Source organism: Malus sylvestris, chromosome 5 (genome assembly GCF_916048215.2).
Source record: "Malus sylvestris chromosome 5, drMalSylv7.2, whole genome shotgun sequence".
NCBI classification, from domain to species: Eukaryota; Viridiplantae; Streptophyta; class Magnoliopsida; order Rosales; family Rosaceae; genus Malus; species Malus sylvestris.
Window position 1 is genome coordinate 20,633,803 of NC_062264.1, and position 12,230 is coordinate 20,646,032.

At 38.9% G+C, this 12,230-nt stretch overlaps 1 protein-coding gene across 11 annotated transcripts; it reads left to right on the forward strand.

Moving 5' to 3' along the window:
- The first annotated feature begins 4,005 nt into the window (after nucleotides 1–4,005).
- On the forward strand, nucleotides 4,006–11,902 carry LOC126620945 (cyclin-D1-1-like). Of its 11 annotated transcripts, XR_007622743.1 has the most exons (5): nucleotides 4,006–4,295; nucleotides 4,396–4,693; nucleotides 4,793–4,982; nucleotides 5,134–5,250; nucleotides 5,344–5,717. XR_007622743.1 is itself a non-coding variant. In XM_050289278.1 (4 exons), the coding sequence occupies exons 1-3, from the start codon at nucleotides 4,122–4,124 to the stop codon at nucleotides 4,930–4,932; spliced, it is 612 nt and encodes a 203-aa protein (XP_050145235.1). In that variant the 5' UTR covers nucleotides 4,006–4,121; the 3' UTR covers nucleotides 4,933–4,978; nucleotides 10,858–11,902. The 11 variants fall into 11 exon arrangements, 5 of the variants coding, with proteins under 5 accessions (XP_050145235.1, XP_050145236.1, XP_050145233.1 ...); XR_007622744.1 differs by lacking the exons at nucleotides 5,134–5,250; nucleotides 5,344–5,717 and adding an exon at nucleotides 10,858–11,902; XR_007622745.1 differs by lacking the exons at nucleotides 5,134–5,250; nucleotides 5,344–5,717 and adding an exon at nucleotides 5,776–5,887.
- Nucleotides 11,903–12,230: the final 328 nt, after the last annotated feature.

Genomic DNA, 12,230 nt, shown 5'->3' on the forward strand with positions numbered 1-12,230 from the left:
CCATAAAGGCTGCACATGAAAAGGTTTTGATAGGAGCATATTTATGTGACTTAGTTAGCTTGTTTTCTTGCATTAATGTTATTAGTTCATAATTATTTTAGTATTTTAAGCTATTTTCGTGTGTTTGTAGGTCCAAAAGGCTAAAGTAGCAAGAAAGTGCATTTTGGAGCAGTTTTGGGCTTGGAATGAATATCACATGCATGGAGCAAGGTGGATGGATGAATTTGAAGACCAAAAGAGGCTAGGATTATGCTGAAGTTATGAAGAAATTAATTCAAGAAAAGGAAGTAAAGGATGCAAGCAAGAAAGAAGGAATGTTATCCAAAGTTACCTTATTTTGTCCTAAACTTTCCTAATCCTTCACCATTTAATTTCCAGTTGCAAGGAGGATCTTTAATTAAATTAGGAGACTTAATTAGACCTAATTACATTCCCAAAATCTCTTTTCCTCTTCCTTGCCGCACAAGCCCTTTCCTTTTCCCTTTCCCCTTTGCCGCATATTCCATTCCTTTTCCCTCTAGGATCTTGCCGCACCCTACATCCCCTTTTCCTCTTGGGATTCTGACTTGTTACCATTTTCTTGGAGGATTTGGAGTATTAAATCCTTCCCAATTTAATTCCCAACCATGTTTTTCCTTCCTCTATATATTTTAAGTCCTTGCCGCAGCCTTCCATCATCCATCAACACATGTATTCACTACCATTCATACTTTCAGCCATTCTCCCATACAATTCATCACTCAAACCTTCACCCATACCTTATGCCGCAGCAAAGAAGAAGGAGGACCTTGGATGTGCTTGCCATTCAAGTTGGATTGCTGGAACGTTTTTAGGTGTTTTCAATCTTTTGTTTTCAATGTCTAAGTTTATTTATCTTTGTTTTGCGAACATGAGGAGCTAAACTCGTTTTAGCTAGGGGGAAATTCAAAGCCATGAACATATTTGCAATGTGAATTGATTACTTCCAGTTGTGATTCTAAAAATCGTGAATTAAATTTACTTAAATGTTTGATTGATAACTTATTCTTGTATGTTAATTAAGGATGCATACTTAGTTTGCATGCAGGGATTTGATGCTAGGATATAAGGGAATTTCACCTAACAGTTATGAACTTATATTCATAAGTAGTGGAGGTTGCTAGTCACAATCGTGTTAAGTAGATTCCTGGCAGGAGTATCATGCTCATCATAGTTACGAATGTTTTGTCAATACTTATGATTTTCACAAAGCTTAATGATCTTTGATTGTATCTTTATTATGCTTTTCATGTAGGGAACTTTTGAAGAATAATTTGAGTTGCCAATGCGTTATCCATCCAATTCAATGACTTAAGGAAGATCTGAGGGTTAATTAGTGCTGTTCACGGTTAATATGGGGCGTTGAGGTTCATGGTTTATTGGAAAAGCAACTAGAAATCGTTTTGTATGCAAGTGTGTCATGTGTGGCGAAGAACCCTCTAGCTAGCTTATCACCCATCCATTTACCCCAATTTCGTGCCAAAATCTGTTTAAGTCTTTAGTTTACTTGTTTTACTTTAAATTCGTCAAAAACCCAATCCCTTTTACTTTATTGTGTCAAATTAGTTAGAATCTATCCAAACTTGTGTTTTAAGTGTTTTAAAGTGTTTTGAGTCAAGTTAAAGTCAATTTTCGTCCGAATCACCTCTTAATGTCTAGTTTGCGTCTATTTGATTGTTTTGTGTTGTTTTGAGTCTTTTTAGTTTGTTTTGAGTTCTTTGAGTCTAGTTAAGTGTTTTCAAGCCTAGTTTTATGTTTTTAAGTCAGTTTTAAGTAGATTAGCAATCCCTCCTAATCCCCAGTCTAGAACGATCCCTACTTACATCTTTACTACAATTGTCAATAAGAGGGTTTAATTTGAGTGTTGTTTTATTTCACATCAAGTTTTAGGCAAAAGGAAAATCGTAAAGAATATAACTGAGAGAATTTACTTTAGACCTGCGGGGATGAGACTTCGACCATGTCCTCTGGTTCATTACTCGAACCTAGAGAGGTTAATGGCCGAGCCCAGTATTTAAGATTGCTTCTCAATTCGCGCGGCCAATAAAGGTTATCTACATTCGATCAATATGTCAAGAAAAACCCCAATGAATATCTTTTAAGCATCCCTTTCAACATCCACCAAGAACAAGCACCAGAAAAAATAGCTAAAACAGTTTTCCACCCAATTTTCATTATCAGCATACCGAATCATATAAAACTCTCAAATATTATCAAGCCATTCTCAGTGAAACTGAATCCATTTCAATAAAAGCACTTGATAGCAAAACCCATGAAAACAAAATCATTTACCATTCTCTTTACATTGGAAAGTTTTTAACTGAATCAGAATGGGGACTCCCCCTCTACCAGGACAAACCCCTTCATACACAGCATGTTCTCATTCCCAATAACCATTACAATTATTTTGATTACATTCAAGCATGGACTAACATTTTCCTTCATCAAACAGAAGACTTTAGTCATTCAAGGTTTATCAATTTTGACAAGAGTTTCAGGTTGAATTTCCCACCATGGTTCCCAAAATGGTGGTCTGTTCATGGCCCAACAGCCAGCCTCTTACTAGAAGAACTTATGCAAGTCTTATCAACTGGTTTCCAGAAGAAATTTGAGCCAATTTAACTACAGAATTACACTTCTCTCATTATTCATGGCCAAGTACAAAGTCCCGTGGATTTGAAGTGAAATTATGAAGTTGAAATCGGTGAAGTCTACAGATCAAGGTCAGTCAAGTGGTGGGATAAATTCAATCATTAGAAGATCATTAATCTGGTCCTCTCAGAGTTTCCCATCACTCCAGTTCCAGTTATTCCAGCACAACCAACAATGGCGTTGCCAACCACTCTAGAACAATCTTTATTAGACATTAGTCCGTCTTCATCCCTCAAAGGAACAACCAAGTCATCCAAATCAACAAGTTCAAAGAAGAAAGAAAAATCATCCCAGCTCAAAGATTTAGCCCAACAGTTAATGGCAGAAGCAGTTTTGCTCCATGACGAAGACTCAGACTCTGACGCCTCAGACGCATCCTCACAGCATCCATCCAATTCAGCAAGTCAAAAATCTCAAGCAGCATATTATCAGGATTCCCAGGACCCATTCGATCTTTGAATAATTCAAACATGTGAAGACACAATAACTAAGCATGTGACCCCAATAGGAAACATGTCATTTACAGCACCGAAAGCAATAACCATCATTCTAGATTCCAGACAATTCATTATTCATGAATAGTAAATTCACTATAAATTATTTTTATTTTTATTTTTTACCCTTAAAAAGATAATGGTGAATAGCTTGGTTTATTTCTATACATGAAATATCTCATAATGTAAATAAGCTAGGGGTGAACAAAAGAAAGGTTAGGACTAAACCAAGTTATTACGGTTAGGACTAAACCAAGTTATTACACCAATCTCACCCCCAATGTATTAGAAAGAGGATTCTCTCATTCAATATAAGCTCATATAAAAAACTGGATAATTTTTTAGTTGTAAAGATTCAGATCTAGAACGTTTAAGTTTATAGCTCAATCGATACTCATTCATTTACTACTAAGCCACTATTTGGGGGCTTCAGGTCTGTTGTCCCATTTTGTGTCTCTTTTGTGTCTCTTTGCTAATATTTTGACACATCTCCTAACTTCACTATAGATAACTCTAGTAACTATTTTTATTTAACAACGTTCTCTTTTACATCCAAGTTCTAATTGCCATAATCTACAAATTTATTAATTAAAATACTGTTTGTATTAAAAAATGCCAAAGTCCATGAAATACTTTTTTCAAATTTCGCTAAACCTTATAAAAACTTACATTTAGTTATTTGTAATCATGTTTATGGCACTACTTCATATGAATTTTGTTCTCCCTAAATATATATCGATGTAGGATGAAAAATACTCAAAAGTTTAATATAAAGATACATAATGCATCAATGGTTTAGGATCATCAAGGTCGTGTATGAGCAATGATTGTAGTATTTCTTAAAGAGTACTATGATTACGAATTCCAAATTAGTTTACCAATTTAATTCCTAAATAACATGCCCTCCCCACCATCAGCTCTATCCTCACCCGTTTGATCGACTCTGAGCCCAACCACATGCCCTCCCCAACCTACATCACTCGGTTCCGCGACTGTACAATAGGTATCATCGCCCGCCAGGACTCCATCAACTGGATCCTAAATGTCCACGCCCACCACCGCTTTTCTCCCCTCACCGCCTTCCTCTCCGTCAACTACTTCGACCGCTTCCTCTCCTCCCACTCTCTCCCGGTAACACTTTTCCAGAAAAAAAAAAACGAAAAGAAAAGCATTTTCGAATGCTGACGTGTCTGATCCTTGACTTTTTAATACATTTCATGTTTTGTTGCAGCGACATAGCGGGTCGTGGCCGTCTAAGAAGCTGCTGTCCGTCGCGTGTTTGTCTTTAGCCGCTAAAATGGGGGAGCCAAAGGTCCAGTTCATCCTGGACCTCCAAATCTTCGAGCCCAAGTTTGTCTTCGACCCCAAAACGGTCCAGCGGATGGAGCTCCGGGTCATGTGGATTCTCAATTGGAGGCTCCGATCCATCACCCCCTTCGATTTCCTCCACCATTTTGTCTCCGACCTCTCCTCTTCGTCCTCCTCTCTCCTCTCAGCCTCCTCCGATTTAGTTCTCAGCACCATTCGTGGTATTTTAACTGATTCACTACCCGATTAATAAAACCCATTCATTTTATTTAGTTTTCTGGATTTTCGGCGTTTAAGTTGGGTTTTTGATGTTTTCTCAGTGATTGGCTTCTTGGGTTTCTCTCCATCGACGATTGCGGGGGCGGCTGTGCTCTGCGCCGCCGGTTTAAGCGTCGATTTTGTGGCCGATGGAGATCGCCAAGGGGCGCCGTTTTTCTACGAGAGAGTGAACAAAGTATAGTATTTGCCGGGAATTGGATCCCATCCGGATCCATTTTGTGGGAATTGTAGGTAACTCTACATCTTAACAATTCAGATTATAAATTATTTAATTTTTTTATTTAAAATTAAACATAAATAGTAACGGATGAAAATTAATCATATAATATACAATGAATAATTAAAATGTAGATATCTCAAGGATTCCAGTGGATTTGCACAGGATCCTCCTCATATCTGAAGCGGGTGTAGGAAGCTTGCAAAATTTACCTTCTAGACAGCTTTGACACATTACAGGACTAGAGGTTTTAGGGAATACAACATTGGATTTATGCAGCATGTGAGACACTACAGAATTAGACGGATGTCCTAGTCTATTATGCCAGGTGATGTGGTTAACAAACTGACCAAGAAGAGCTTTATTATGAACCAGGCCTTGAGAAGCTGGAGGACAAACATTGGCGAGGGAAGAGATGGGGTATAGACCATTACTGCACAGTCTTTTGTAGAGGATCATCCTTGTGGCCTTGTCCTGGATCCAAAAACAGAAGGCATCAAAGATAAGCCAACAGTTATTGTCTAAGCAGAGTTTGTGAACTGATAACAAATTCTGTGATACTTTAGGCACATATAAAACAGAATTCAACTTGATCGCCATAGGATGTGTGGCTGAGATTTTACCATGTGTATGAATATTAGAGAGGCAGTTAGTTAGTTAAGTTGTTAGAGATAGTGAGAAGTGTATATATATTGATATGTGTACTTGTATGGTTGTTAAGAAAGTAAATATACAAGAGTTTTCATTTTCTCTATCTCTCTCTCTAAATTCTCTGAATCTCTTCTCTATCTTACTACATTTCTGTAGGTTTACATGGTATCAATCGCCATGAAAGCTCACGCTTGATCTCGATCTTCGTCTTCCGCTGCTCTGATACTTCGATCGATCTTGGTGTTCTTGCTTCTTATTTCTGGTTCTTGATCGGTTTTACTTCGTCTGCTCTTTACTCTAGGGTTTTCTTCGTCCCTAAGGCTCTGCAACTGTGATTTCGGTTGCGACTTCGTCTTCTCCACTTTGTGCACTCCAGGTGTTTGTTGTGTGTTCTCAGTGATTTTTTCTGCCAAATTACAGCCGGCATATAGCAACAATGGTAACTGCTTCTCAATTACAGCTTCTTCAATCACCAATAACTGCATTGGTTTCTTCGATCTCTACTTCGATGAATGTTAAACTGGATGATTCGAATTATCTAAATTGGCATTTTCAAATGAAATTACTGCTTGAAAGTAATGGAATCCTAGGGTTTGTTGATGGCTCGCATCCCTGTCCTGTTCGATTTACATCTCCATTTGGAGAATCTGGTACCAATTCATCCCATTCATCATCGTCCTCTGTTAATGATGAGTATCTAGTTTGGATGATGCATGATAAAGCCCTGATGCAATTAATTACTGCGTCGTTGAGCCCGGTGGCTATGTCCTGTGCTATTGGAAGCACTAGTTCACGGGATCTCTGGATTCGATTACAAGAACAATTTTCCATTGTCTCAAAGACTAGCATATTTCAGATGAAATCGAATATGCAAACAATTAGAAAGGGCTTTGATTCTATTACTCAGTATTTACAGAAGATAAAAGAAGCTAGAGATTATCTTTCTGCTGCTGGGGTTTTGTTTCTTGATGAAGACATCGTTATACTTGCATTGAATGGCTTACCAGCAGAGTACAATACATTCCGGACTGTGATAAGGAGGCGTGAAAGTGTCATATCTTTGAAAGAATTTCGAACACAGTTGCTTGCTGAAGAAGCCATTCTCGAGTCCTCTGTTAATGCACCGTTTATGATAGCCATGGTTGCTAATGCTTCACCTCAGCGAGGGCCACCTCAATCTGGTTTTGTATCTGGTGGTTTCAAGCAGTTCACTGCCAATAAGAACAAGGGCAAAGGTCGATTTAATCAACACTCCAGAGGTTTTTCCCCTAGACAGTACATGCCTACTCAAACTCATGTGCTTCAAACTCCAAGTCTTGGTATACTTGGTCAGTTTCCATATACGCAGCAGCCTATTCCTTCTGCGCCACCTGAGAAGCCAAGATGTCAAATTTGTGGGAGGTTCAATCACAATACTTGGTTTTGCTTCTATAATGAGAAGGGTCCCAATTATATTGGTGGAGCTCACTTGACTTCCTCTCCAATGTCTTCATATTCACAGCAAGGGTATCAATTTTCTCCGGTTGATGCTTATGCACAACACATGCCTCACTCACCGTTTCCTGGACAACAAGCTCCATCCCAGGTTCCATTACATGCCTATCATACTATGGTTTCACAACCAAATCCGTCACATGCGTCTCCATCTCCTTCCCAAGTGTGGATCACGGACTCTGGCGCAACCAATCATATGACTGTCGATCTCTCCACCTTATCTCTGGCTTCTCCGTATCCCACTACTGAGGTTATTCAGACCGCCAATGGTGAAGGTTTGCATGTATCTCATATTGGTAACGCTGTTATCAAGCCTTCCATACATCCTATCAAGTTGAATTCTGTTTTATATGTGCCTAAAGTATCATAGAATTTGTTATCAGTTCACAAACTCTGCTTAGACAATAACTGTTGGCTTATCTTTGATGCCTTCTGTTTTTGGATCCAGGACAAGGCCACAGGGATGATCCTCTACAAAGGACTGTGCAGTAATGGTCTATACCCCATCTCTTCCCTCGCCAATGTTTGTCCTCCAGCTTTTCAAGGCCTGGTTCATAATAAAGCTCTTCTTGGTCAGTTTGTTAACCACATCACCTGGCATAATAGACTAGGACATCCGTCTAATTCTGTAGTGTCTCACATGCTGCATAAATCCAATGTTGTATTCCCTAAAACCTCTAGTCCTGTAATGTGTCAAAGCTGTCTAGAAGGTAAATTTTGCAAGCTTCCTTTTTCACCAAGTGTCAATAAATCCGTCATTCCTTTTGAAGTGGTGCATAGTGATCTTTGGGGTCCTGCACCTTGTGTGTCTGTGGATGGATATAGGTACTATGTTACCTTTATTGATGAATGTACCAAGTACTTTTGGATATTTCCCTTGGTGAATAAATCAGATCTTTGTGCTACCTTTATTGGTTTCTATGCTTATGTTCTCACTCAATTTTCTGCAAAAGTACGAATATTGCAAAGTGATGGTGGTGGTGAGTACATAAGTAAACCCCTTCAGTCATTCCTTCTACACAAAGGCATTTTACACCAAAAATCCTGTCCTTACACTCCAGAACAAAATGCCATGGCTGAACGAAAACACAGACATGTTATTGAAACAGCAATCACATTACTTCAAATAGCTCACCTACCCTCTAAGTTTTGGTCTTTTGCATGTCAAACATCCATCTATCTTATTAATCGGATGCCTACACCCAATTTATCCAATAAATCTCCCTTTGAAGTCCTGTATGGTGCAGTTCCAGTGCTTCAACACTTAAGAACCTTTGGTTGTGCTTGTTACCTTCTTCTTAGACCATATAACACAACCAAACTTCAACCAAAAACAACAAAATGCATATTTTTGGGTTATGCATCCAGGTATAAAGGGTTCATATGTTATGCAGTTTCTCAACACCGGTTTTTTATTTCTAGACATGTTGTGTTCAGTGAACATGATTTTCCTTATAAAGACTTATTGGCACATACCAATTCCAAATCATCATGTTCTTTGCCTTTTGATACTCCACTTTCTCCTCCTATAGTTACACCACAAAATGTTGTCACAATCATGCCTCCAGATCCTCATACCAGTCATTCTTTGTCTAATTCTCCAAGTCCTACTCCATCACCAACCACACAGCAACCTTCTCAGTCCATTACTGGTGCAGTCTTTGACAACAATAGCCCTGTGGTACTTGATCATAGTCCTGACACACTTCAGGTGGTTACTTCCATACCACCTCTCAATCTCCATCCTATGCAAACTCGGAGTAAAAATGGTATCAGTAAGAAAAAGGTGTTTATGTCTGCCCTTGCTGCTTCTAAGGATGTGGATTTGTCCTTCTGTGAACCTTCAACATATAAATCAGCCCTTAAAAGTTCAGTTTGGTTTCAAGCCATGCAAGAAGAGATTAGTGCATTACATGGTCAAGGAACATGGAGTTTGGTTCCCTTACCAGTTCATAAGAATCTAGTAGGGTGCAAATGGGTCTTCAAAATAAAGAGGCATTCAGATGGGTCAATTGCAAGGCATAAGGCTAGGTTGGTTGCTAAAGGATTCAGTCAAGAACCTGGTATTGATTACAGTGACACATTTAGTCCTGTTGTTAAACTCACCACTGTCCGAATTGTTCTAGCACTTACTGCTCACTTCAAGTGGTCTCTTCGCCAACTTGATGTCAAGAATGCCTTCTTACATGGCATTCTTCAAGAGGAGGTATACATGGCTCAGCCACCTGGCTTTGAGGATCCATCTAATCCTTCCTTGGTGTGTAAATTGCACAAATCTCTTTATGGATTGAAGCAGGCCCCACGGGCATGGAATGATCGCTTTACTACTCTTTTGCCTACATTGGGATTTTGCACTACTTACTCTGATTCTTCCTTATTTGTGAAAACTGTTGGATCTCACATTGTGATATTATTGTTATATGTTGATGATATTATCATCACAGGGAGTGCCACCACTCAGATACATCAAGTGATCGCTGCTTTAACCTCCGAGTTCGATATCAAGGACTTAGGTCCTCTTCACTTCTTCTTAGGGATTCAAATCTCTCAGACTTCCAATGGTCTTTTTTTGTCACAACAAAAGTATATTCAGGAGTTGCTTGTTAAGACAGATATGATTGAATCCAAGGCATGTGATACACCCTGTCTCCCCTACAACAGGCTGTTAAAAGATGATGGTGAGCCTTATTCTAATCCATCCTTATATCGGAGTATGGTTGGAGCTCTGCAGTATCTTACATCCACAAGGCCCGACATTGCCTTTTCTGTGCATCAAGTGTCTCAGTTTATGCAGAATTCGATGGCATCCCATTTCACTACTGTAAAAAGGATTTTGAGATATCTGCATGGCACCATGGATGTTGGTATCTCTTATTCCCGTGGAGATTTGGCATTACATGCCTTTAGTGATGCGGATTGGGCAGGTGATCCCAATGATCGCCGTTCTACATCCGGCCAGGTTGTGTTCTTAGGAAATAATCCTATTTCTTGGTCTTCCAAGAAGCAACAAACTGTCTCAAGGTCCTCCACTGAGGCTGAGTATCGGGCCTTATCTTCTACAGCCGCCGAGCTTGATTGGGTTCAACAAATTCTTGCCTTTCTTCACCTTCCAATCTCTGCCCCTCCTGTGTTATTTTGTGATAATCTTTCCACTATCGCATTGTCCTTTAATCCGGTGCAACATCAACGCACCAAACACATTGAAATTGATATCCATTTTGTTCGGGAGAGAGTAGCTACACACAAGCTTCTGGTGCAGTTTGTGTCCTCAAAGGAGCAATTTGCTGACATTTTCACAAAAGGCCTCAGTGCTCCTTTGTTTCGCTTTCATTGTACCAATCTTATGCTCGGACATTCGAGGCATAAGCTTGAGGGAGGATGATAGAGATATGATGTGTGGCTGAGATTTTACCATGTGTATGAATATTAGAGAGGCAGTTAGTTAGTTAAGTTGTTAGAGATAGTGAGAAGTGTATATATACTGATATGTGTACTTGTATGGTTGTTAAGAAAGTAAATATACAAGAGTTTTCATTCTCTCTCTCTCTCTAAATTCTCTGAATCTCTTCTCTATCTTACTACATTTCTGTAGGTTTACAGTTTTTACAATTTATGATATTTTCTGGTTGTCTTATGAATAATTAATTTTTCGTTTTAGTCAAAATCGAAGAGTTGGGAAAACATAGAAACCTGTGAAGAGAAATCTCGCGGTAATATTTATTTTCTCATTTTTATTGGGGACAGGAAAGGGTGAGAAGCTGTCACCAACTCATGGAGGAGTACCTGCTCGACATGTGTCTGTGTCTCACCATAAACAGCCAAGTACCGGATCGGCGCCGTCGGCTCCAGCCAGTCCAATCGACGTTCTCGACGCGGCTGCCTGTTCAAGCTACGACACTCGGTCTGAAAATCCCGAATCTACCATCCAAGCAGAGTGGCCAACCAAGCGGCTCCGGGCAATTTTTAGGTACTGACTAGTCAGCATCCAATTTACTCACCATAATATGTGGCCCAATAAAATTGTAACACCTCTATTTGATTCTTTCTCAAACTCTTTACTATACTAACAACCAAACACCCACTTTCTCCTACCTTAATCCATGCGATGGCAAATGTGCAAATTCGAAGCCTTTCACCGGATCCCATCCCAGCCCCCTCCTCCAACCTTCATCCTCCGTCGAACCACTCTCGTCCCCAAACTATCTTCTCCATTGTCGCCATTCCTCTGCAAATCCGACCAAACCAGCACCTGACCCTCGATTAAACAAGATTTTCAACTAAATTTGGATACTGAATCTATTGACCAGAAAGAGAATAAGTCTAGAAATTACTAGGGAACTGTGAGATTTTCCACGGAGAGAGGCTGGTGGTGATAAGGTCAGATTCGATTTGGGCTATTATAAGCGAAAATGTTGGAGGAACGAGTGTGTGTGTGTGCTCGACGGAGGAGAAGGGGACTGGGGTTGAGATCTATGGTGGAGGAAGGAGAAAGTTTGTGTTTGGTTACAGTGATTTGAGAAAGTATAAATGAACACTTGTTACAATCTTATTTGGATACATATTATAGTGAGTGAATTGAGTAGTCAGTACCAAGTATTACCAGTCACACAAGTTCATGTGTATACACAGGTGTGGAATGGTCTCTGACGACATTGTTTGTTTATCACTAACCTTATTAAGCTCAAAAAATCGGACGATCACTGATTGGCTTGTTAATTATGTTTTGGGTTTTTGAACTTTAATTCTTGAAGAAAATTAAAATTTAATAAAAATCTGGTATTACATTGGATATTGATTTTAGTTTTTTTAATGTGTACTTAATTCAAATTCATATTATATTTTTGTTTTAATATTTAATAAATATCATATTTAATGTCATCGCATTAAATTTTAAATTTGTTATTATATACATTTTAATTCATGAATTTTATTTAACTTTCTCAAATTAGTGTACCTAAACGTCCGTATCATAATATATTTTACTAAATTAGTAGACCAAAATGTCCGTATCTAAATATATTGTATTGAATTAGTAGCACAAAAGAAAATATGCAAAAACATAATTGCACCGAAAATTCCGTACCTAAATATATAATACTAAACTCACCCAAGTATAT